The 26,049-nt window shown below is 42.1% G+C and overlaps 1 protein-coding gene across 1 annotated transcript in view; it reads right to left on the bottom strand.

Moving 5' to 3' along the window:
• Positions 1-26,049, bottom strand: part of PEX7 (peroxisomal biogenesis factor 7) — an 86,088-nt gene that overhangs the window by 7,649 nt on the left and 52,390 nt on the right. Inside the window, exon 9 of the mRNA XM_074946965.1 lies at positions 12,078-12,177. Coding sequence (XP_074803066.1) covers positions 12,078-12,177 — 100 coding nt within the window. The remainder of the gene's footprint in view (positions 1-12,077; positions 12,178-26,049) is intronic.

The following is a 26,049-nucleotide window of genomic DNA, read 5'->3' as shown; positions in this document are numbered from 1 at the left end:
GGGAAGGATGCAGCCGAAAAAGACGCGCCCTCCCCCACCTCCCAAAAGTGCCAATGCTCCCATCTGTTAGATTACTGTTACAACTACATGACGCAAAACACAATCTAACAAAATGGATGCACTTGTTAATGTCTGTGGCACTCTGTACCTCAAAGGAGCATCCTGGAACCCCCATATTCACCACTGTCATATAATTATGATATGTTTTGTACAAAATATAACTTGTGAGGTGTCATTTTAAAAGTCTCGATCCGGTGAACATGAATACCCTGTTGGATTGCATGTGCTATCAGTGTATGTGAAGTTATGAAGTATTGCTATATGTGCTACTGAAATATGCTGTGAGATTGGGAGATGCCCACAGCCAGCCTCTGCATCAAAGGAGGGTCAGACAGTCAGTGCATAAGTGAGTGTACTGTACTTTTATTATTGCTGCAGTATAAATATCATGCCAGGTAATTTTCTGGAATAGGCAAATATTTATTTGCAGCAGATAAATCAAACTGGACATTGCTTTATTCCCCTTCATGTAAAGCCAAAAATATGAATTGTACAGATACAGTCTCAGAAAACTAATTCTTCACTGGAAATTCACAGTTTGACTCATAAAACATGGGATGACTGTTTCACTTTAAAGTGTTTATCCTAGTGTCTGATAGTAATGCTGTTTTCCACCAACTCATTTAATTCCAATATTCTTTTATTTATCACAGCCATTTCAGTTATCCCACTAGCTGATTTATTTCAGGACCTCTGTCTTCTATTCATCACTACAGCCTTGCTTTGCAATAGACGGAGACCTTTTCCAGAACCCTAGGGCAATCCATTCAGCCTAGTGTAATTACCTAGATGACATACTGTCTCTTTACTGTTTAGGATCAAGAAAAGAGGAAAAATCCTTCAAGATAGTGGTCGATTTTTGCGGTACTCTAAGGTGGCACTAAACCCCCAAACCCAATAACCAAGTACTATTTTTCAGAAAATAACTAAAAATTGCAAAAACATAAAGCTCTTACTGAAACTCAGCAAGATATGCATGTATCTAGATAATGACACTGTATTTTCATTAGGCTCCAGAAATTACTTTCTTTACCCTGGCAAAGAAATATCAATGCCACAGTTGAATAAGTTTCTGAACAACAGTCAGGAGGGCAGAAGTGATTTCACTAGATATCCTTCCAGGGTTTCCAGTCAAATCTTAGGTTGACAGGCAATTGTCTCTTATGTGGTGACCACTCACGGGTGGAAATAGCTCCACATTTGTCTCTGCCCTGCTGAGTTTCAATAAGACATATCACACTTCTTCTTTTACAACAGGTTTTAAAAAAAGTTATTGTAGCTTGTCATAAATATAAAGGGAAGGGTAACCACCTTTCTGTATACCATGCGATGAAATCCCTCCTGGCCAGAGGCAACATCCTGTTACCTGTAAAGGGTTAAGAAGCTCAGCTAACCTGGCTGGCACCTGACCCAAAGGACCAATAAGGGGACAAGATACTTTCAAAATTGGGGGGGGGGGGGCGGCGGGAGAGAAGGCTTTTGTTTGTGCTCTTTGTTTACGTGGTTGTTCTCTCTTGGGACTGAGAGAGGCCAGACAGAAATCCATCTTCTCCAACCCATCCTAATCCAAGTCTCCAATATTGCAACCAGTATACGTAAGCCAGGCAAGGCGGATTAGTTTATCTTTTGTTTTATGTGAATTTTCCCTGTCTTAAGAGGGAGGTTTATTCCTGTTTTCTGTAACTTTAAGGTTTTGCCCAGAGGGGGATCCTCTGTGTTTTGAATCTGAATACCCTGTAAAGTATTTTCCATCCTGATTTTACAGAGGTGATTCTTTTACCTTTTCTTTAATTAAAATTCTTCTTTTAAGAACCTGATTGATTTTTCATTGTTCTTCAGATCCAAGGGTTTGGGTCTGTGTTCACCTGTACAAATTGGTGAGGATTATTATCAAGTCTTCCCCAGGAAAGGGGGTGTAGGGCTTGGGGGGATATTTTGGGGGAAGACGTCTCCAAGGGGCTCTTTTGCTGTTCTTTGCTTAAAACACTTGGTGGTGGCAGCATACTGTTCAAGGACAAGGCAAAGTTTGTACCCTGGGGAAGTTTTTAACCTAAGTTGGTAAGAATAAGCTTAGGGGGTCTTTCATGCGGGTCCCCACATCTGTACCCTAGAGTTCCGAGTGGGGAAGGAACCCTGACACTCTACACTTTTTTCTCTGCCATGCTGAGTTTCAATAAGACATATAACAGTTCTTCTTTTACAACAGGTTTTAAAAAAAGTTATTGTCGCTACATTTTCACTCCTATTTGCAATACTTTCCCTTCCTCCTCTTCTCAAGGAAACTTCTTCTTTTTGTGCTTAATTCTATGGGCTACTTATATTATGATGAAACATCTGTAAAGGGTCCTGAGCACTCTTGCGTACACAGGGGATGGAAGTTTGGTGAAGCTATATTAGGCCTGCTACTTATTTTGACAGGTGACCATTTCTTCTAGCCCATAATCGGACAAGAATGGAAAGGAAATTTTGCCCTCAATTCCTCCCTCCCCCATTCCATTTCTTCAACAATGTGAATCAAGGGGTAGGTAACACTTCTGCCTTCACTCCCATTCCTCTTGACCTTTGGTAAGTCATGGCAGGAAGATCCATTAACATTTTGGGGTGCAACCCAGACCCGTGAAAGGTCATCTCACCACCTGACCTGTAAGCTTGGGTGCCTTAAATGCTCTGGTGCCGTGGCTCAGAGCCTGGACACCAACAGCCAGCAGATAGGAATGCAGTTTCCTGAATCTGTGTGCGGTGCAGTCCTGGTTCAACACTCTGCCCCTAGCAGCCTGCCTACAACACAACAGCCCCACGCTGGTCTCCACCAGCCTTGGTTACTACTTACAGAGTGACTCCCAACACACTCTTAAGTCCCAAATTTCCCCCCAACTGTCTGCCCTGAACTGTTTAGCCCTCTCCTGGAACACTCAAAGTAGTAATAAGGTTCATTGCTCCTTTAAAGAGACAAAAGCACAGCTTATTACTTTAACTGGAGCTAGCAGTCACTTCAACAGCACTAGGCAGGTTTAGATTAAAGGTAAAACAATTTATTAACAAAAAGAGGGTTTAAGTGAATTTAAGAACAAGGGATAAAGGCAAATGGTTATAAGCGAAGTCCCTTGCCATGTGGCACTAACCCCCTCCCCCATGCACTTAACCTGCTGGGTTTGAGGTATGCATCTGTTGGTTTAAAATAATAAGGGGTTCCATCTTGGATTAGAAAAGCCCAAGCATTACTGTGACCCTATGTTTGGTCAAGAGGCATCAGAGATGAACTGTAACTGAACCCTACCCTCATGCATAAATTGAGAGGTGCATACTGTAATTTTGTAAAAGAAAAAAATTCATTTGCAAGCATTCTAGTTTGTGTGTGCTATTTTTCAGACTACACATTGTTTCTAATTTGTATAATCATTTGTGATGAATACAGAATAAAAAACTGGCCAGAAGTTCTTACATAGACCTGGATTCAAATTATATACACTGACCAGAAATAGCAATGTCCCACACATTGCTAAAGAAATGTATTACTCTCCCAAGAAGGGAAGAGATTTGGAGGGGGCATTGCTCCTGTTTTTCAGACCATTAAAAAGTGTCACAAAGCATGGAGCTGAAAACAGGAACTGACCAGCTTCATGATCAAGTCTCTGGAACGTTATACAAACTGGCTAGGATCTATTTCAAAAGATAGAAGACAGTTGTTTTCTTGATCTGATATGGAATATGTAAAGGGGAGCTGATTTTGTAGACTTGAAACAATCCTCTAAACACAACAGTTAATACATCTTAATGGTGAAGGAAGGATGTGCTGTCTAAATTTGTCTGAGTTGCAGGTCTGAAAGACAAGTCTGGCAGTGAAGTGCAGAGGGCTTTCAAAACTATCTGCAGCAATGGATGCACTCTTGCACAGTTAGATAGCTTAAAGAAAAGAATCTTTAAAGAGCTATTTTAAAGAACCCAGGTCCATCCTTTAGTTACGGATAAAATCAATGCAGTGTTGTGGAAAGGTTTAATCCAAACTTTAATTTGCCATTCTATGCTGACATATGACACTCTAAAAGTGGCATTGTGAGGGGTCCGTGTTTATTGTTTCTCAGTGACTCCATATCAAATATATTCGGTTTACAAGCAAAACAACATGCTTCCTAACCACCAGCCTTGCAATCTTCACCTTTGTATCTAAGAGTCAAGTAAGGTTTCATTTTTTTTTAAATAATCACCAGTAATTAACAGTTGTACAGGTCAAATGTTCTCTTCATGAAACCCTGTTTGTCTTCCATCAAGTTGCACTGGTATAACTCATTGGCACTAAGCAAACAGTTTTATTAAAGAATCAGAATCCAGCTCACACTCTGCTGTGTTGGCTCAGCATGGTAAACCAAATTAAAAAGCAGTCAGAGCTTTAAAGTCACTAAATCTGATGAGTTTGAACACACATTCAAGGTGAAAAATCTTTCACACACACACCCCCCCCCCCCGCAGCCCAACCTCCTGCCCCAGCCCGGAGCCCCCTCCCATACCCTGAACTCATTTCTGGCCCCACCCCCAAGCCCACACCCCCAGCCAGAGCCCTCACCTCCTCCCGCACCCCAACTCCCAATTTTGTGAGCATTCATGGCCTGCCATACAACTTTCATACCCAGATGTGGCCCTTGGGCCAAAAAGTTCACCCACCCCTGTTCTAGGGACATGAAAGCTTCAACAGTCATGTGGAACATCTAAATTCCACAACTTTTGTGTGTGCAAAGAAAGAACAAACAAGACACAAAAATACCCCAAACAACAAAAAAAGGAGCAAAGGAAGTTTATGCATCTTCCAGTAAAGTTTCCATAAAATACAATTCTAGCTTTACAACAGTTAGTTACAAGAGACTGGTGTAAATACAAAGAGAACACCTAATATACCATCTCCACTGAAGACACCGTTTGAATTCATATTTGGTCCTAAAAAACTGAACTTCTTTCTGCAAAGAGCCATTATTCATCCATTCCACAAATACTGAAACACGTGCACGTGGCTGTTAGCAACCATTCTGAGTGGCTGGTAGGGAGGCCACTTGCAAACAATCCCACTGAAATATCCTTTGGATGGAAGGAGTAACCCATTCAGACAACTTGTACCTACACGCAGTCTGGGGGATGGAGGAAGGGAAATGCACACCAGGGGAAACCTCTACTCTATGTCATCTATGACACAGTGAGCAAAAAGGTTAGACTTACAGCCTCCAATGGCCTTTATTTGTTGCCAATGGTGGGTACTGACCTACATTTTGGGGTTGTTCCTCAGTGAAGGTATCAATAAAACTGCATTAATGGTGGAATTTACAGGGACCTTGAAATCCTGATAACTATACAGATATGAGGCAATGTTGGAAGGAAACTATTATATGCTCTTATTGCAGACGGTCAGTGCCATCTAAGAGGGCAAAGAACTGTATCACCATCACAAACTGCATTACGCCCCCGAGAGTAAGCATCATTCAAATACCGTTGCCACTGAAAGACAGACCAAAATAAGCAGGTCTCACTTCATTGTGAAGAGTTGACCATCAAGCTGCATGTGCATCCACAGAAAGTTGCAGGAGTTTAAAAACAAAACAGAGCGGCAATCCTAACAAGCTACATGGATCCCACCGTCTACAGAAACTATTTACAGGGACCTTGAAATCCTGATAACTATACAGATATGAGACAATGTTGGAGGGAAACTATTATGTGCTCTTATTGCAGAGGGTCAGTGCCCATTCCTCTTACCGTGCTGCCCCCTTTGCACCCTGCTGTCACATGTCTTTTCCCCTTCATGACTTGGGCCTGCTTGTTTTAACCTGACAATATCACTTCCACGAATGTTCTAATTTGTTCTCTTGATTTTTTTTAAATTAAATATTGCACCAAAAGTCCCACAAATTAGAAGACATTTACAGAACAATGCAAAATATTATTTGTATAGCACCCTTTATGCAGGAGCCCAGAGCACTTCACAATTTATATGAAAACAATCCCACTGAAATGCAATCCCTTCTCTGGAGAGGAGGGTGGCACCTATGCAACCAGCTGGTGTGTAGTATAGTGCACAACAGCCTGCGGGATGAAGGAAAGAAAATTAACACCAAGGAAAATCGCTACTCTGTGTCACGTGATCAACAGTGTCCGCACTCATCTGAAAGGTCTTCAGACCCAAGCCCAGATTCTTCGCCAGACCTCTGGGCATAATCTGCATAGGCTAGCTATGGCTTTTAAGAAGCCACATTCTAGCTGGAGCACAGTAGCACTCTGACCATATCTCTCTCAATCTTGATACACTCCCTGTGTCAGGTTTCAGAGTAGCAGCTGTGTTAGTCTGTATCCGCAAAAAGAAAAGGAGTACTTGTGGCACCTTAGAGACTAACAAATTTATTTGAGCATAAGCTTTCGTGAGCTACAGCTCACTTCATCGGATGCATTCAGTGGGAAAAAAATAGTGAATGTCAGGTACTGAGTGGGTGGAAGGGGAACCAGATCTATGCCACCTGACGTGTGTCGGGGAAATCCACAACTCTGGAAATGCAGCAGCAGCACAAAAGGTCTAGAGAAAATAAGAGAATCTGGCTCCCACACCTCTTAGAATTGCACAAATGCATAATTGTCAGTACAAATGGCCACTTGACATCTATCCTTTTGTATACAGAATTACAATAATTATGCAAGCAACCATAATAAACAAGCATGCAAATCAAGTATGCACACTTTGTGCCCTGTTGCATGCAAGCTATTTTAAATTCCAGGCCTGATCGTGCATTTAAATAACAAATCAAACTGGTTTCAGAGTAACAGCCGTGTTAGTCTGTATTCGCAAAAAGAAAAGGAGTACTTGTGGCACCTTAGAGACTAACCAATTTATTTGAGCATAAGCTTTCGTGAGCTACAGCTGAAGTGAGCTGTAACTCACGAAAGCTTATGCTCAAATAAATTGGTTAGTCTCTAAGGTGCCACAAGTACTCCTTTTCTTAAATCAAACTGGAGTATTGTGTTTTTATTCTTCTTCATAGTCCTCTTTGTATTCATTTTTAATCCCCAGCTTGTACTTTTCAGCACTGTACATTGTAAACGTCCTGTTCTGATTTGATATGTTGCTGTCACTTATGTTTAATATATTCTTCCTTTAATCAGTGCTTGAAAATGGTTACCACCATTGTTCTTTTAAAAATCACACAGGACTGCAATTTTGAAAACTCAGTTGCAGCTTACAGTTCACAGATCCGGTAAAGAGAAGCTGAAGGGATTCCCCACCCTTTTAAAATCCTCATCCTGTTCTCAGACAGCCGCCAAAGAAAGAACCTGCTTTATAGAAAGCATTCATTTACACACTGCACTGGGTGCTCTCTGAGGTGTACACAGCAGACCTGATAAGTAGGCACAGAAATGAAGAAAGGCTTTCAAACAAAATCCAGGGCTTTCATTTTTCTCATGTTTGCCTTGAGCATTAGGGAGCATTAGGCAGCTTTAGAACAACAAAAGTCCACAATTTCATGCAATTTATGATATGCAAAGTAATAGTCCTTATTTCTTCATACTCCTGTAGAAATAAGTTCAGTGTCATGACAAGATGAATTGGATGTTCAATGTAGCCGTACTTTTAAACTTTGCTATTTGTGGCTTGTCAAGGTTCCTTCCCCACTCTGAACTCTAGGGTACAGATGTGGGGACCCGCATGAAAACACCCTAACCTTATTTTTACCAGCTTAGGTTAAAACTTCCCCAAGGTACAAACTATTTTACCTTTTGCCCTTGGACTTTATTGCTGCCACCACCAAGCGTCTAACAAATATATAACAGTGAAAGAGCCCGCTTGGAAACATCTTCCCCCCCCCCCCCCCCAAAATCCTCCCCAAACCCTACACCCCCTTTCCTGCGGAAGGCTTGATAAAAATCCTCACCAATTTGCATAGGTGAACACAGACCCAAACCCTTGGATCTTAAGAACAATGAAAAAGCAATCAGGTTCTTAAAAGAAGAATTTTAATTGATGAAAAAGTAAAAAGAATCACCTCTGTAAAATCAGGATGGTAAATACCTTACAGGGTAATCAGATTCAAAACACAGAGAATCCCTCTAGGCAAAACCTTAAGTTACAAAAAGACACAAAAACAGGAATATACATTCCATTCAGCACAGCTTATTTTATCAGCCATTTAAACAAAACAGAATCTAATGCATATCTAGCTAGATTACTTACTAAGTTCTAAGAATCCATTCCTTTTCTGTTCCCATCAAAAGCATCACACAGACAGAGAGAGCCTTTGTTTCTCCCCCCCCCTCCAGCTTTGAAAGTATCTTGTCTCCTCATTGGTCATTTTGGTCAGGTGCCAGCAATGTTATCCTAGCTTCTTAACCCTTTACAGGTGAAAGGGCTTTTCCTCTGGCCAGGAGGGATTTTAAAGGTGTTTATCCTTCCTTTATATTTATGACATGGCTATTGTCTAAGTCACACAAATAAGAGCTGATTAAACACTAATTCATGATTGCAACGTCCCGCTCAAATTGCAAAACACAAACTTCTGTTGATTTTCAATCAAGTTGCCCCCTAACAAGTTTTAAGATTACTTCCCTGCTAGCAACAACTACTTCTTTGAAAGACTTACATAGTGTGAACCTCCCCTGTTAGTTGATATAACCTACCCCAAGCTCAACTGTTCAACTGCCTTGGCACAATCTGCCCCAACAAAATGACATTTGGCACATCCCTTAGCTAGTTCAGATGGGCTCACCACTGTCTTTTTCTTCTGTTTTTGTATAGCACCTTGCACAATGGGATCATGGTTCATCACAAGCGCTCCTAAGAGCTATCACAATACAAAAACCAACCAAAGAAGAAGAGAGGGACCGTATGATATGAGTTGGAACATGATATGGTTGTAGGATGTGCCTTATTTCCATTATGTATAGTACTACTATTCATTATAGGTGAAATTCACCCCGTGAATGAAGTCCCACTCTAGAAGAGAATGTGCCACAAGGCCTCTGAAGCCAGACCCATTGAACACTGTATAGACAAACTACACAGCCACTCAATTTGCAACTATGTTTTCACTGAGCTTTGGAACAGCCATAGGTGATTCCATGGTGTAGTCTGAATTCACGTCTAAAGGACGCTTTCCTTTAAGTGGTGTCTAAATACATACCCAGGTGAGCCTCAAAAGAGCCCTAGGCCTATGAGCAGAAAAACTAGGGAAGGGCAGTATCGTATAGGGAAAAGGCCCTATGATAAAAGTCCCTACCCAATCTTTTCGTGGGTTTTTAAACATTTAAAAATATTTGGCCTCAGTGAGGCCAGGTCTACGCTACAAACGCACATAGATACATCACTGTCCACGGAAGGGCTTCGCCCATCAATACAGCTTCCGCCTCTCGCCGAGGTGGATTAACCACGCTGCCAGAAAACGCTGCAGCAGCACAGCTTCTTAATTACAGACCTGCCCTGACACTAGCTGCCCACACCATGTCACAAGCTGTTCTAGTTGGACAGATGTTTGAACACAGTTTGTAAACAAAAAATAAAAACCGAGTGTAGTCTGAGCCTAATTTGGAATTCTGTTTGTTCATCTTGCATAGTTCTCTCAATTACCCAGGAGCCTCTCCCTACTATGATCTAAAAAAGTGTTTTGAAGTTAGATGATGTAGGCATCTGTAGAGGGTAATAACAGCTCACTGTTTGGTCTAGGATATTTTGGATATTGGGAGAAATGATGTTTATTATATACCAGAATACCATTTTGATTTGATTTGTGCACGGTAGGCAACATGCTGTACCTGCCTCAGCTGTACAGTAAACAGAATCAAGTTTCAATTATTTCAGTATTAAGAGATATCTAAATACAACCTGGGGGCAAAAAATCCAATCATGTCTGGTTAAATAAACCCTGTATCCTTAATTTTCTGACAACGCAAACTGATTCATGCAATTTGCACTACAGCTCACCCACCCTCTTGGCTTAAACAACTACAACTGCCCTAACAGTATTGCTCTGAGATACACATTCCAAATCTTTAAACTATCAAGAAAAGGTTCGAAGTGGAAGTTAGAGAGAGGCAACAGATATTCAAACTGGAAGCCACTGAGATGCTATATGTGTTCATTTCAAAGATTTATTTCAATTACTTCTTAATTATATTTTGACTTCATTATACATATTTCTTTATTTCAGCATTTTTACAGCACTCATTGCTATGATAGCTGGATGTCACACAATAGATTAAAACCAAATACATACAAAGCATATGAGTCACCTATAAGCCATCTCTTCCCTTTTTCTGTTGCACAAACTCAGGAGCAGTTAAATGTAATATCATCTGTATGTATATATTATCCACTGCCAAAGGATGAGTTTACTTGGCTTTACTCTAGTTCCTAAACTATTACACAGATGTAGACTATCAAGTAACCCCAGGACAATCAATACTCAAATGATTAGCCCCCTTTGTTTACCAAATCTCATCCCCCAGGACATTAATGTTTCGGATTTCTACAATTAAAATAATGTATTTTGTCTCCTCTAGAGGTGGGCTTAAAGCAAAAGGCAACATCCAAGCATTCTTGAACTTTGAAGAAGTTCAGTCCTAGTACTGGATCCATATTTAATGACTGGCCCATCTCTAACCAGGTCTGAACACCCACCTGTTGAAGTGAAGAAACAGATTGACAGAGCCAGAAGAGTACCCAGAAGTTACCTACTACAGGACAGGCCCAACAAAGAAAATAACAGAATGCCACTAGCCATCACCTTCAGCTCCCAACTAAAACCTCTCCAATGCATCATCAAGGATCTACAACCTATCCTGAAGGACGACCCATCACTCTCACAGACCTTGGGAGACAGGCCAGTCCTTGCTTACAGACAGCTCCCCAACCTGAAGCAAATACTCACCAGCAACCACACACCACACAACAGAACCACTAACCCAGGAACCTATCCTTGCAACAAAGCCTGTTGCCAACTGTGTCCACATATCTATTCAGGAGACACCATCATAGGGCCTAATCACATCAGCCACACTATCAGAGGGCTCATTCACCTGCACATCTACAGATGTGATATATGCCATCATGTGCCAGCAATGCCCCTCTGCCATGTACACTGGCCAAACTGGACAGTCTCTATGTAAAAGAATAAATGGACACAAATCAGACGTCAAGAATTATAACATTCAAAAACCAGTTGGAGAACACTTCAATCTCTTTGGTCACTTGATTACAGACCTAAAAGTGGCAATTCTTCAACAAAAAAACTTCAAAAACAGACTCCAACGAGAGACTGCTGAATTGGAATTAATTTGCAAACTGGATACAATTAATTTAGGCTTGAATAAAGACTGGGAGTGGATGGGTCATTACACAAAGTAAAACTATTTCCCCATGTTTATCCCCTCTCCCCACGCTGTTCCTCAGATATTCTTGTCAACTGCTGGAAATGGCCCACCTTGATTATCACTACAAAAGGTTCCCCCGCCCCCCCACTCTCCTGCTGGTAATAGCTCACCTTACCTAATCACTCTCGTTACAGTGTGTATGGTAACACCCATTGTTTCATGTTCTCCTTGTATATAAATCTCTCCACTGTATTTTCCACTGAATGCATCCGATGAAGTGAGCTGTCGCTCACGAAAGCTTATGCTCAAATAAATTTGTTAGTCTCTAAGGTGCCACAAGTCCTCCTTTTCTTTTTGCAGGTCTGAACACTAGATCTGAACTTGGCACCTTCTCTAGTACTCTCGCTCCCAAATCAAAGTAATTTTTGCTTCCACCTGCAATCAATATGGATTTCAACTCTGCCTGCTTTTGCAACTTCTTCCCAGGCCACCATCTACAGACAAGTAATCATTTCTCAAATAAAAATGGCACTACATGTGGTTTATTTTAACCTGCATTCAGCCAGACCCTTTGCCTGAGGCATTCTACAAACCGATGGCTGCTGCTCATGATGGAGTCTGCAATTCAGCTGTGATTGTATTGGCTGTAACAGACAAGTGAAACATAAAATCATCTTATCTGTTACCTGACCATGGTTGTGAAGGCTTAAATCTAGTCCACATGTAAACTCTGTATGATGCTCCACAGTCTCCAGCAAGGGGTTAGGCTTGGAAAAGTCCCAGAATCTACAGAAAGAAACAAAAAAACAAACAATGATGGCAACTGAAAGGGCATTTAAAAAATATAATGCAGGATACTGATATGCCTGATGCTGCCAGAACCTTTTAAAAACCAAACCCACCCACTTAAGGAATACAATTAATCCCATTTCTGCAAAACCCTTTGCTGATCTACATAAATAAGGACTTCATTAAGGAAAACCATCTCCTTTATCCCATTACGGAAACTGAAACAGACCTGGCACCAATGATCTGCACTACAGATAATCTGTAAAAAAGTGGTAGGCTGGCCTTCTTTATTAAGATCCAATTCCTCTTAATATCTGCCAAGTTATATCTATGACACACATTTCAGGGCAACTCAACATTTTTTTTTTCTGCATTGTCTGATGTGGGGCTGTCTGTTTACTGAAAATTACAAATGGCTTATAAATATTGATTGCTCCTGACCTCAGATTTATTTGGGAGCAGACTTCTATAAAACACAATATGCCGTTGCATTTTTCTAATTGATTTATACACTAAAGGGAATGATTTGACTTAATTTAAATTTCACTGATAATTCACTCATCTAAGACTTTTGGGAAAAAATGTAATTCTAAACTCTTCTATTTCTACAGTTTTAACCCCCAGTCACTCCCCAAAACACGGTATGAACCATAATGGGTATAATATTAGTAATAATAGGCAAATTACAGGAAGCGGGGGTAGGGGGAGAAGTAGTGTCTAATGGGTTACCATAAAGATTGCTACCTGAGATCTGGAAAAATGCATTCAGCATGCTAATGAAATTTTCAGATGACTAAATTGAGAGGAACTCTAAATTATAATGAGGACAGAGAAATAATAAAGTGTCAAACTTCTTTGATTCTGCGGTATTGTCCACAGGGGAAAAATGTGCAGCAAAACCCAGGGGCTGCAGGGTTTACTGGGCTATTGTGGTTGGCAGCTAGTGCCAGTCTCTGTACACATTACAGTTTCCCATAGCAGTTTGAGATATTCTTTTGTTTTTCTATAATATGCATGCCACACCCCTGTTCTTTTTTCCAGGTGGACCTGATAATAATGAATGAGAGAAATAATCATCAATGCTAGTTACACAGAAAGGACTGTAGGTTCAGCAGATCAGTTCTGGTAAACAGCAAACAGTGGAGCTAACAGAATTAGTTTGTTTAACCTGCCTGTGTTATTTTCTTAATAAATGAGCAGAGTGGTATCGACACAATGGCTAAGCCATAGCAACAACCCTCTTTACATCTTCCTAGTACCAGAGAGGTAATATAAACAGTTCATTTTACAGGGAAATGGAAGCAGAAGAACATATAAGCACAGAGTGAACAATTTCACTGTTAAATTTGTCTGTTCAAACAGATAAGGAAGCAAGTCTTGTAGCTTCTAAGAATTAGTGGGGGCCTTCCTTATTGTGTTCATTTTGCATTCTCTTTAAATTTAGTTCAAATTTAAGATTCAGAGGGAGCTGTAGATTTTGTGTGGAAAGAAACTACAACAAAAACTGACCTGAAAGCCGTTTAAAGTATAATAGGACAGTCTCGTTACTATTACACAAAATTATGTCAGCAAAAGTTCACATATGACATACAATTTCAGAGCCTTATAGTCCAGTGAATGTTTCATAGAAATTTTTAAAGAAGATATTCTGAACAGACCCACTTGAATATAAATGTATCCTAAACACAAGATTACAGAAAGGATATGAACTTTAGGTGCCTGAGTACTGGACTGAGAGCCATGAACTCCTGAGTTAACCTTGGCTGATAGCAATTTACTGGAGGATAAATGGCAAATAACTCTTCAGCTCCTGTCCTCTGCTGTCCGTGCCTTGTTGTGGCAGGACAGCTTGCATGCTCTAACGATCCCCAGAGTCTGTGTCGACGGGGGCTTTTTGCTCCTGGGAGGTTCAACCATGCAGGATTGGTCTGTACGGGAGGGGCCAGACAAAACAGACATCCTGGTCCTTCAGGTTGGGGGTTAGGCACAGAGCTAACAACCCTGTCCTGTAAAAAACAAAATATATTTTGCAGAAACAGCGATGGAGAAATCAACCATTACTGTGTGTGACGGCCTTCAGGAGCCAATGACCTGTATGACTGTCAGTGGTGAAAGCTGAAAGGAAGCCACTGGCATGAAGACTGAAGTGCTCAACACCAAGACAAAAACCAAACTTGGTTTTTGGAACGTACGGACAATGTTCAAAACAGGGAAGCTAGCTCAGGTCACAGCAGAGATGAGATGCTACAGCTTATACATCCTGGGTGTCAATGAGAGCAGATGGACGGGATCAGGAAGATTAACAGCAGCCTCGGGAGAAATTTTGCTATTTTCTGGACGGGATGATGGACAACACCATGAGAGTGTTGCCATCCTTTTGAAGAAGGGAGTAGAGCATTCCCTGCTTGAATGGAAATTCATCGTCATCAGACTTATGAGAGAAAGACTGAAAGGGAAACATAATATCATCACCCTGATTCAGTGCTACACTCCGATAAATGACAGTGATGAAGAAGTAAAGGATAAATTCTACCCTACACTCCAGGTGGAGTTAGAGAGAGTACCACACCACGACCTAACTATTGTCATGGGAGACCTGAATGCCAAGGTCAGTAAGGACAACACAAATAACGACAGAGCAATGGGAAGACACGGGTGTGGGACCATGAATGAAAACAGAGAAAGGCTTGTTGACTTCTGCAATATGAATGACCTAGTCACCGGTGGAACCCTATTTGAACATCGTGAAATTCACAAGCTGACATGGTGTTCTCCAAATGGCACAGAGAAGAACCAGATGACCCCATCATGATCAATGGCAAATGGCGACGCTCACTGACAGATGTGAAAGTGAGGAGGGGTGCAGATGTTGGCAGTTACCACCACCTTGTGACAGCCTCCATCAAGCTAAAACTGAGAAGTGTGGGTCAACCAAACAAGGGACATAGACGCTATGATATTGATAAGCTAAAGTCCCTTGAAATACAGAAAGCCTTCGTTCTGCAGTTAAAGAACAGGTTTCAAGCACTTGCAGACCTTGATGAAGAGGAGGGGAATGCAGATGAGGAGATCAACAAGAAGTGGGACAAAGGAACAGCAATTTATAAATAGAGCAGTTGTCAGGGTTCCCTCCCCACTCTGAACTCTAGGGTACAGATGTGGGGACCCGCATGAAAGACCCCCTAAGCTTATTTCTACCAGCTTAGGGTAAAACTTCCTGAAGGCACAAACTCTTTGCCCTTGGAGGGTACGCAGCCACCACCAAATGATTTAACAAAGAATCAGGGAAAGGACCACTTGGAGTTCCTATTCCCCCAAAATATCCCCCCAAGCCCTTACACCCTCTTTCCTGGGGAGGCTTGAGAATAATATCCTAACCAATTGGTTACAAAGTGATCACAGACCCAAACCCCTGGGTCTTAGGACAATAGAGAAATCCGTCAGGCTCTTAAAAGAAACAGAACTTTATTAGAAAGAAAAAAGATAAAAGCACCACCTCTGTAAAATTAGAAGGGAAGCTAATCTCACAGGGCATCAGATTTAAAACACAGAGGATTTCCCTCTGGACAAAAACTTTAAAGTTACAAAAAGAAAACAAGGAATACACCTTCCTCTCAGCACAGAGAAAATCACAAGCCAAAACAAAAGTAAACTAACACATTTCCTTGCAAGTACTTACTAATTCTAATGAAGTAGGATTTCTTGATCTCTCTCCAGCAAGCACACAGAACAGACAGACAAAAGCCTTTCCCCGCCCCAGATCTGAAAGTATCTTGTCCCCTTATTAGTCCTTTTGGTCAGGTGCCAGCCAGGTTACCTGAGCTTCTTAACCCTTTACAGGTAAAAGGATATTGTGCCTCTGGCCAGGAGGGATTTTATAGTACTGTATACAGGAAGGTTGTTACCCTTCCCTTTATATTTATGACAGCAGTGAAGCCTGTCTAGGCTACGGGCAGAAGAGAAGGAAGGAGTGGATCACACCCAGAACATGGAACCCCATAGAAACCACACGAGCCCTGAAGAAAAAAGTTCTAGACACAAAATCCCAGAAGCTAAAGGATGAATACCATGAGCAGTATAGCAAGGCATACTGGGAGGTCAAACACCTTGTGAGAGTGGACAAACAGCATTATATTGATAATCTGGCAACACAAGCAGAGGCTGCAGCTGCTCGTGGTGAACAAGGAACAGTCTACAAAATGACACAGCTTATCAGTGGTAAACGACAGACACCAACGAACTCTCTCATCAGGAACAAACAAGGACACCTACTAACAACCGAAAAAGAACAAAAAATGCACCGGACAGAGCATTTCAAAGAATTGCTGAACAGGGAGTCACCTAAAAAGGAAGTAAACATCCAAGAGGCAGAAGAAGATTTTAATATCAACACAGACACCCCAACTAAGGAAGAGATCATTCAAGCCATCAAATCCTTAAAAAATGGGAAAGCTCCTGGCAAGGATAACTTGAATGCAGAATTGTTTAAGGTAAATCATAAATTAGCAGCATCTATCCTGGCCCCTCTATTTCCATCAGTCTGGGAAAGGGAAAAAGTGCCAGATGAGTGGACCAATGGGGTTATAGTGAAGATACCAAAGAAAGGAACTCTCAGTGATTGTAATAACTGGTATGGTATCACACTCTTATCTGTGCCAAGCAAAGTGTTGTGTAAGATCATGGTCCAGCGTATATCAGAGACAGTTGATAGTGTTCTCAGAAAAGAACAAGCTGGTTTTTGGAAAGGGCATGAATGCACAGATCAGATCTTCACTCTACAAAACATAATAGAACAGTGCTTAGAATGGCAATGGCAACTTTACATAAATTTCATAGACTTTGAGAAGGCTTTTGATCGCATTCACAGGACCAGCCCATGGAGCATTCTGCGGGCACATGGAATTCCTTTCCATATAATCAACGTCATCAAAAGATTCTATTTCAACTTTACATGCAATGTTGATCACAGTGAGCTCAGTTTCGAAGTCAAAACAGGAGTACGTCGGGGTGCGTCATGTCTGCAATCCTCTTCAACATTGCCATCAACTGGGTAATGTGGTGTACAACAGAAGACATGCCAAGAGGCATTAAATGGACACTTTTCTCATCCTTTGAAGATCTGGACTTCGCAAATGATGTCACTCTCCTATCACATATCCAACACCATATACAAGAAAAAACAACTCGACTCAATGCATTCAGCCAGCAAATTGGACTGAAAATCAATCGCAAGAAGACAGATATCATGACCTTTAATATTGCCTCACCATCACCAGTACGGATAGAGGATTATGTTCTCACCAATGTAGAAACATTCACATTCTTGGGCAGCACCATCAGCCAGGATGGTGCAACAAGCCAGGACATCCAGAACAAAATCAGTAAAGCCACGAACACCTTCAGGAGCGTAAATACAGTCTGGAAATTGTCAAAATACAACACCAAAACCAAACAAGATTTATCAAAGCCTGCGCACTTTCAACACTACTTTATAGTGCAGAATGATGGGGAATGAGAAAGTATGACATGTCCAAACTGTCTTCATTCCATACAACCTGCCTCAGAAAAATCCTCCGTATCTTTTGACCCAGAACAATCTCAAACCAAGATCTATTGACACAGTGCAGCCAAGAGGATATGAGCACCATAATTGCCAGGAGGCGCTGGAGATGGATCTGTCATGTGCTTTGGATGGAAACTGATTCCATCACCAGAGTAGCAATAAGATGGACACCTGAAGACAAGTGAAAATGAAGTCACTTGAAAACAACCGAAGAGCTGTGGAAGCCGAGCTGAAAAACCTGGGGCATAGCTGGGGAACCACTGAAAGACTTGCCAGAAACAGACAGGAGTGGAGGAGCTTCATCACTGCCCTAAATGCCAGAGGCATAATAGGAACATGATGATGATGAACTCTGCAGCTCAGCTTCCCTCAATCGTAAAAATGGTGGTGATAATAATCATAATACTAATAATACCTACCTCACAGAATTAATTAATGCTTTGAAAGTTTAAAGCATGTTGTGCTATCTATTTTTATTGAGGTAACGTTTAACCAAGTCACATTCTGACCTTGAATATCTGAGAAAAGATGAAGCCTCAACAATATTTAAAAGCTAAATAAAGTTAAAGTTGTTACATTTTCTTACACAGTAGTGACAGCACCTTCAAAGATTAAAATTGAAAGAATTTTAAGACCTTATTTACTTTTCAGTATTTGTGCAGTTGGATTACTTTCTGCACCTCCCTATTCTTAGACAATACATATACCCCAGTCACTGTCACTTTTTCTAATAGTTTCTTATCAGTTACATCTGCGTCTCATGCATTAGCACAATGCTTCAGTATATAGGTTGCAAACACTGCAAGCAGACTATTTTTAAAGGGTTTTTATGAGTATTCATACACAATTAGTAATGAAAAGTTTTCTCCTGCTCTTACCGTTTGTTAAACCTGTCTCTTAACACACCACAATTTCAGGGGTGCTGCAGACATCTCAACACATGAAACATTCCACAAACACATTCATTTTTCAAGCACCATCACCAGCACAAACATGCAGCTGCTGGAGCAGCATGCAGACACCACAGCTGGGGCAGAGGTGGGGGAAGGGTTACAGTACTTCCTTCACTGTCCCAGAAAAAGAAAAGTCATTTACCATACATATAGTGACAGGAGTTCCTTGAGATGCATGGTCACCATGGGTATTCACCATGGGCGTGCATGTGTTCTGTGTGCATGGCACGGGAAATTCTTCAATAGCAGTGTCTGCTGGTCCATGCCTATACCCTTCACCTTCTCATGCTCCAAACTGAGGGCATAAGGGGCAGCGTTGACCACCTGCCTCTCCAGTTCCTACTGTACCATGAATCAAATAAATATCCAAAACAGTGGGGAAGGATGGCAGGTCATGAATACCTACAGGGACCACACATGCCAAAGAATTACAGTTATTCTAAAGCAAGTAGCCTGCCTTTCTTCTTGGAGGGCCGGTCCCTCTGTGGGTAATTCCCAAGAAACGGTCATCAAGGAGGTGGGTGTGAGGAAGATCTCTGTACCACAGTTTGCAGGATCTCTGAGCCAAAGGAAGTATCCTTCTCTGAGACTTGAATAAGGGAATATTGCCTGGTTAACATGTGAATGGAGCCCAAAACTGCAGTTCTACAAATCTGCAGAAGTCGGATTCCTTGTAAGGTACCGAGGCAGCCTGAGCTCTGGTAGAGTGAACCCTGATGGACTGAGGAGGAGGGGCTTCTGCTATCACATAGCAGAGGAGGATGCAACTGGAAAGCCATTTTGAGAGTCCTTGGGAAGACCTAGCTTTTCCTTTCATCCTCTCTGCTGTGGAGACAAATAACCTTGGAGACCTTCTAAAGGGCCTTGCCCTGCCTAGGGAAAAATCTAACGCTCTGCATACATCCAGCAAGTGGGGTTTCTTGATTTCCCTACTCTTGTGAGGTTTAAGGTAAAAGACAAGCAGGTGAACTGTCTGGTTCAAGTTAAAATCACAGGGAACCTTGGGGTTCAATCTCAGGGATACTCTGTTCCTGTAAAAGACTGAATAAGGCAGGTCCACCATAAGAGACCCAAGCTCACCTACTCTCCTGGCAGAGGTGATAGCCATGAGGAAGGCTACCTTCATCGATAACTGCAGATGGAGTAGGAGGTCAAGGGCTCAAATAGTGGGTCCATGAGTGTGAACGGCACCAGGTTTAGGTCCCAAGTGTTGCAGATTTTGATACTGGCAGAAACATTCTGATGATGCCTTTTAAAACTATGCCTATTGTGGTACTGGTGAAAACCGAGCAGTTCTCCACCAGACGAGGGAAGGCATTAATTGTTGCTAAATGTACTCCGCCAACTGATGGACAGTCTGTGATACAAAGAATCCCAGCCTCCTGCAGAAGCAAACAATGCTTCTGGCAACGCAGTGAGAAATGCTTTCATTTGGCAGAACAACACTTTCCTGTAGAGGGCTTCCTGCTATTACTACTGAGGGAATTCTGTGCCAAAAAAAAAAAAAAAAATTCTGTGCACAGTATTTTAAAAATCTGAAAATTTTATTTGTCATTAAATATACATGGAGGCTCCAGCATGGCAGTGGGGAGCACATGCCAGTGGTTGCATGGAGGTGGGAGATCAGCCTGAAGGCCACTCTCCCCATTCCCAGACAGGGACTTAGCGGTGAGGATGCACCTGACCCTGACACAGCGCAAGGGCTGGGCCTGTCACTCTGCGCCAGGCGTACCAGGTGTGGGACAAACAGGCTCAGCCCGGCAGGATCCAAGCGTGGAGGGATCCAGATGTGGGGTGAGTGTGTTCTCTGTGGGGCAATCTGGGTACAGGTGATTCAGAAGGGGAGCTGGATGCACAGGGGCTCGTTGGGGGGGTTCTGGGTGCAGGGGAAATGGGACTCTGCAGGGGGGTCCAGGTGAAGATAATTGAGGCTCAGCAGGGGTGGGTGGTTTATGCCCCAGGCTTTACTCAGAAAAATGAGAAATGTGTTCAGCTGAATTAAGTCAGGTAAAACAGAAATACAGAGCAAGGTCTCTCTGGCCTACAGAAAAAACTGTAGCCTATGCCTGTTAACACTCCTAATTTCTTTATATACACATTACGGAAAGCCTGCTCTACCCTTAATTGAAACAAAATCATTTTCCTAATGCAGACAGGGCCTAAGTGAAAGGTTTAAATTTATCTGTATCACAAATAGATGTAACAGCTACAAAGACAAAAACCCCTAATTTTTTGTTTGTACAAGCAAGTTTGATACACTTTCCACAAGAAAGTGTTATTTCAGATGTTGGTATAGTTCAAAAATAACCTCACTTATAAAATCTTCTCCACTTGTCAGTTTTTAGCTGGCTATTAATAATTAAAATATTTAAGGAAACAGAAGAATATAGAAAATACAAGCAATCTGGATTGTATTTTTCGATAATATTATAGTGGCCATTCACTAAAAATTCATTTTCACAGATGGCTGATGACCCCCTATCTACTTATGAGGTTGAATTACTGAACTATATTATGAGGACTGTCTACAACCAACATTTTCCAAGTTTTAAAGAGATTCCACCTCAGTCACTGTAACAAACTATCTCAAAGAATAGCATCATGTGTAGGCAGGAAGCTGTCCATGGAATTTACATCAATTAAGTAAATGTTACATGTGAGTTTGTGTTTTCAAATGTTTACTTCCATACTAAAATATTTGTTTCAAGTCCATGTAGACACAAATGAAAGAATTAAAATATTGTGCACAGATGTGTGCTAACTTTTTAGTAAGTCTAGTGTTTGCAGCATCATCACTTGCAAATATCACCAAAATGACTGTGCATATGCATAACATAGATAAACGATTAGAAAGGAACAGTGAACATGCGTATTATGAATCAACAGAGAGACAGCCATCTACCACCCCATTGCTCATCTACACAGACAAAAATATGAGGTGGTAAGTGTACTGGTAGTTTAAGATTTCTCATGACACCTGCATGTACTGGGCAGAACAGTGTGTCCGTATGTATTTGTGTGTGCACACAATATTCTGCTAAATACATGTAGGTGACACAAGACATCAAAATATAAACTATAACTACTATTGTTACTGTACTTACCACCTCCTATTTTTGTGTGTAAATCATACACAACACTAAATTTAAGCCACAAAATTCAGATTTGGATCAAGGCTTCAGATTAGGCTGTTAGATAAACAAAGGCCAGCTGCAAAGTTCAGATTGAGATCTGAGCTTCATCAGTGTTCTTAGTATTTAGCTGTAAGGGTGTGATTCTTGCCCATCTCTAACACATTCTACATCAAAATTCAACTTTCTTTTCTGGTCCCATAGCTTCTTTCTGATAGATGTCAGAAAAATTCGGCATTAATTAAAGAGGAGTTTCATCACATTTTGAGTCTTTAAAATACCAGAAACCACACACTGCCCTATATGAAATTTTCCAGGACTCACTGAGATGAACCCATTTATAAACTGTTGTTTCATCAAAATTATCTTTAAAATGTCAGTTGTAGCTTTAACCGGAATCAGTATTTTATGTTTTTTTGGCATTATTTCACAATAGCTGCTCCAGCTCCCCAACACATTAGGCACAGACACTGCACACCAGCACCTAACCGGAGGCTTGATAAATTAAAAAAAAAAGGTATTAAGATGGTATCAGGCCAGCTTTAAGAGTGTATTTATGGATGTATGCCTCTGCTGCAAAGGATTAAATATATCCTACTGAAAGCCCTTTTATTGTGAACATCATCTCTGCAAAGTGTTCCAAGCTAAGCCAATACTACTACAAATTCAGTGGCTTTGAGCACATTAGAAATTTTAACTCAAGAAGTACTGAGAACTTCTGCACTGATTGACTTTAAGAGAAGATCATTAACAGGTTTCATTTCATATATTTAAATGTATTGCATGACTATCTTGAAGTGCTTTACATTCTGGAACAGTCGTCAAAGGGAAGCAGTGGGGGCAAAAAAACTAACTGGCTTCAAGATTGAGCTTGATAAATTTATGGAAGGGATGGTCTGATGAGACTGCCTATAATGGTATATAGCTGATCTGCGACTGCTAGTAGCTAATATCCCCGAAGTCCGGTAACAAGACACTAGATAGGGAGGGCTCTGAGTTACAACAGATAATTCTTTACTGGTGTCTGGCTACTGGGTCTTGCTGAAATGCTCAGGGTCCAACTGACTGTCATATTTGGGGTTGGGAAGGAATTTCCCCCTGGGTCAGATTGGCAGAGATCCTGGGGGGGGGGGGGGGCGGGGGGGGTTGCCTTCCTCTGCAGTGCAGGGCACAAGTCACTTGTAGGTTTAAACTAGTGTAAATGGTGGATTCTCTGTAACTTGAAATCTTTCATTCGTGATTTGAGGACCTCAGTAACTCAGCCAGAGGTGACCTATGGATCTATTACAGGAGTGGGTAGGCGAGGTTCTGTGGCCTGCAATGTGCAAGAAGTCAGACTAGATGATCATAATGGTCCCTTCTGGCCTTAAAGTCTATGAATATATGAGTCTAAAATTAATCCCCCCCCCCCGTTTTTTTTTCCCCCAAGAGAAACTCCTAATCCACTAAAAAGTTTCTCCATTGACCCATGTATCATCCCCTTCGGAAGCCAAAGTGAAAAGGAAGCCCCTGAAGAATGCAGTCTTGATGTCTCGGTTGACCACAACTATTGCAGTATCACAAGGGAGAATCAATTGCCTACCATATGTCTACGCTGCAATTAAAAACCCACAGCTGGCCCAAGCCAGCTGACTCGAGCTGGTGGGGCTCAGGCTAATAGGCTGTATAACTGCAGTGTAGATGTTCAGGCTCGGGTACCTGAGCTCAAACATCTATGCTGCAATTATACAACCCCTTAGCCCAAGCGCCACGAGCCTGAGTCAGGTCGCACGGGCCTGCCACAGGTTTCTAACTGCAGTGTAGACATAATTATGACCTGGCTATTTTAGAATAACTAGAGGATCTAAAAATTACAATCAACAGTTTCATCTGCACCTAGAAATATAAAGGAAGCCAATGTGGATTAGAAAGCCTTCTCTACCTCACAAACTTTGGGTCATCAATAGAGTACAAATTCAGTTGAAAGAAACATTAGCAACAGTGTATGTAGTAGATTTTAGGGGTTTGCCCACATATAGTAAAACATAAAAATGATGTGTGAACCTTCCTGATTTGAAATATTCGGATTGTTTCAAACCTTCAGATCAAAATTAGTTTGAAAAGATTTAAAAATGGCTCAAAGAGCTAAACTGAAAGATGTGTTCAAATGTAAAAATAAAGTGATTAATGTTTAAACTATTTTTAGAACTTGCAGCACACAGTGACAGGCACACAAGGAAATAAGTCCTAATTATAAGCAATTATTCCCAGTCTACTGCAGTGATCCTGCTCAGATTTCCATTTGTGCTCCCCACCTCTTTTGGCTCCAAGCAGATCAGAATTTTTTTTGGTAAGAATTGTCCTCTATGAAGCATATTTAAGGAAAACTGTGTTAATAGGTGCAGGGTGCCTTAAGGAAACAGCAGACAGCCTATATGGGGGATGGTAAATCCCTAGGTTCTCCTATGGGGCACAGCTCCCGAAAGTTTTATCAAACTTATTTAATATCCCTTAGGGTGTAAAAGATTTAGAATGTAGAAAGATGTGGAATATTAGAGAAAATACAGACTTGCTTTCCCATGTATGCTTCCTTTAATGATGAGGGTGACAAAAATAGCCAGAGCCTCGCGAACCAGCTGAGCGGCAGCGAACCAGCTGAGCAGCGGGGACAGCAGAGCAGCTCACAGCAGGAGTTTGCCTGGGAGTTCGCCTGGAGTGAGCCCAGTGAGGCTTACATCTTGCAAACGTCTCTGAGGAAGCTCATAGTAGGTAGGTGATATGGAAGGGGGGGGGGGGGGTTCAGCTGTTGTGACCTGCACTGGATGTGCCATGTTTGTCTTTCTTCCACAGGACAGAAGCGGCTTTGTCTGTACAAAGTGCAAGCTGGTCTCCATATTGGAAGAGAAGATTGAAGGTCTGGAGCAACAGATAACGACCCTGCGTTGTATACGAGAAACTGAGGATTTTCTGGACAAAACTCAGGATAGGCTTCTAGGGGCACAAAGCTCTAAAGATATAGAGCAGGTTGCACAGAGGAGCCAAGAGGCCAGTGAAGAAGCTTGGCAACATGTGACCTCCAGAAGAGGTAAGCGGAATGTCCGGGTTCCAGTAACACAGACACAGGTAACCAACCGCTTTCATGTTCTCTCCACAGGTACCATTGCGGAGAGTGGACCAGATGATATGTCTGGGGGGAGAAAGCAGAAGGAGACTCCGCTGGTTGGAAGGCATGAGATGCTATGTCCTGAGGTTGGGGGTTCCACGACCACCACTCCCAAGAGGAGAAGGCGGGTGGTGGTGGTCGGGGACTCTCTCCTCCGGGGGACTGAGTCATCTATCTGCCGCCCTGACCGGGAAAACCGAGAAGTCTGCTGCTTGCCAGGGGCTAAGATTCGCGATGTGACGGAGAGACTGCCGAGACTCATCAAGCCCTCGGATCGCTACCCCTTCCTGCTTCTCCACGTGGGCACCAATAATACTGCCAAGAATGACCTTGAGCGGATCACTGCGGACTACGTGGCTCTGGGAAGAAGGATAAAGGAGTTGGAGGCGCAAGTGGTGTTCTCGTCCATCCTCCCCGTGGAAGGAAAAGGCCTGGGTAGGGACTGTCGAATCGTGGAAGTCAACGAATGGCTACGAGGTGGTGTCGGAGAGAAGGCTTTGGATTCTTTGACCATGGGATGGTGTTCCATGAAGGAGGAGGCTTTAAACTAGGTTCACCGGGGGAAGGAGACCAAAGCCCTGAGGTAAGTGGGAAAGCGGGATACCGGGAGGAAGCACAGGCAGGAATGTCTGTGAGGGGAGGGCTCCTGCCTCATACTGGGAATGAGGGGCGATCAACAGGTTATCTCAAGTGCTTATATACAAATGCACAAAGCCTTGGAAACAAGCAGGGAGAACTGGAGGTCCTGGTGATGTCAAGGAACTATGACGTGATTGGAATAACAGAGACTTGGTGGGATAACTCACATGACTGGAGTACAGTCATGGATGGTTATAAACTGTTCAGGAAGGACAGGCAGGGCAGAAAAGGTGGGGGAGTAGCACTGTATGTAAGGGAGCAGTATGACTGCTCAGAGCTCCGGTACGAAACTGTGGAAAAACCTGAGTGTCTCTGGATTAAGTTTAGAAGTGTGTGCAACAAGAGTGATGTAGTGGTGGGAGTCTGCTATAGACCACCGGACCAGGGGGATGAGGTGGATGAGGCTTTCTTCCGGCAACTCACGGAAGCTACTAGATCGCA

The sequence above is a fragment of the Natator depressus genome, chromosome 3 (assembly GCF_965152275.1).
Source record: "Natator depressus isolate rNatDep1 chromosome 3, rNatDep2.hap1, whole genome shotgun sequence".
Taxonomy (NCBI): Eukaryota; Metazoa; Chordata; order Testudines; family Cheloniidae; genus Natator; species Natator depressus.
The sequence above is the reverse complement of the archived record's forward strand: the minus strand, read 5'-3'. Positions and strand labels throughout refer to the sequence as shown.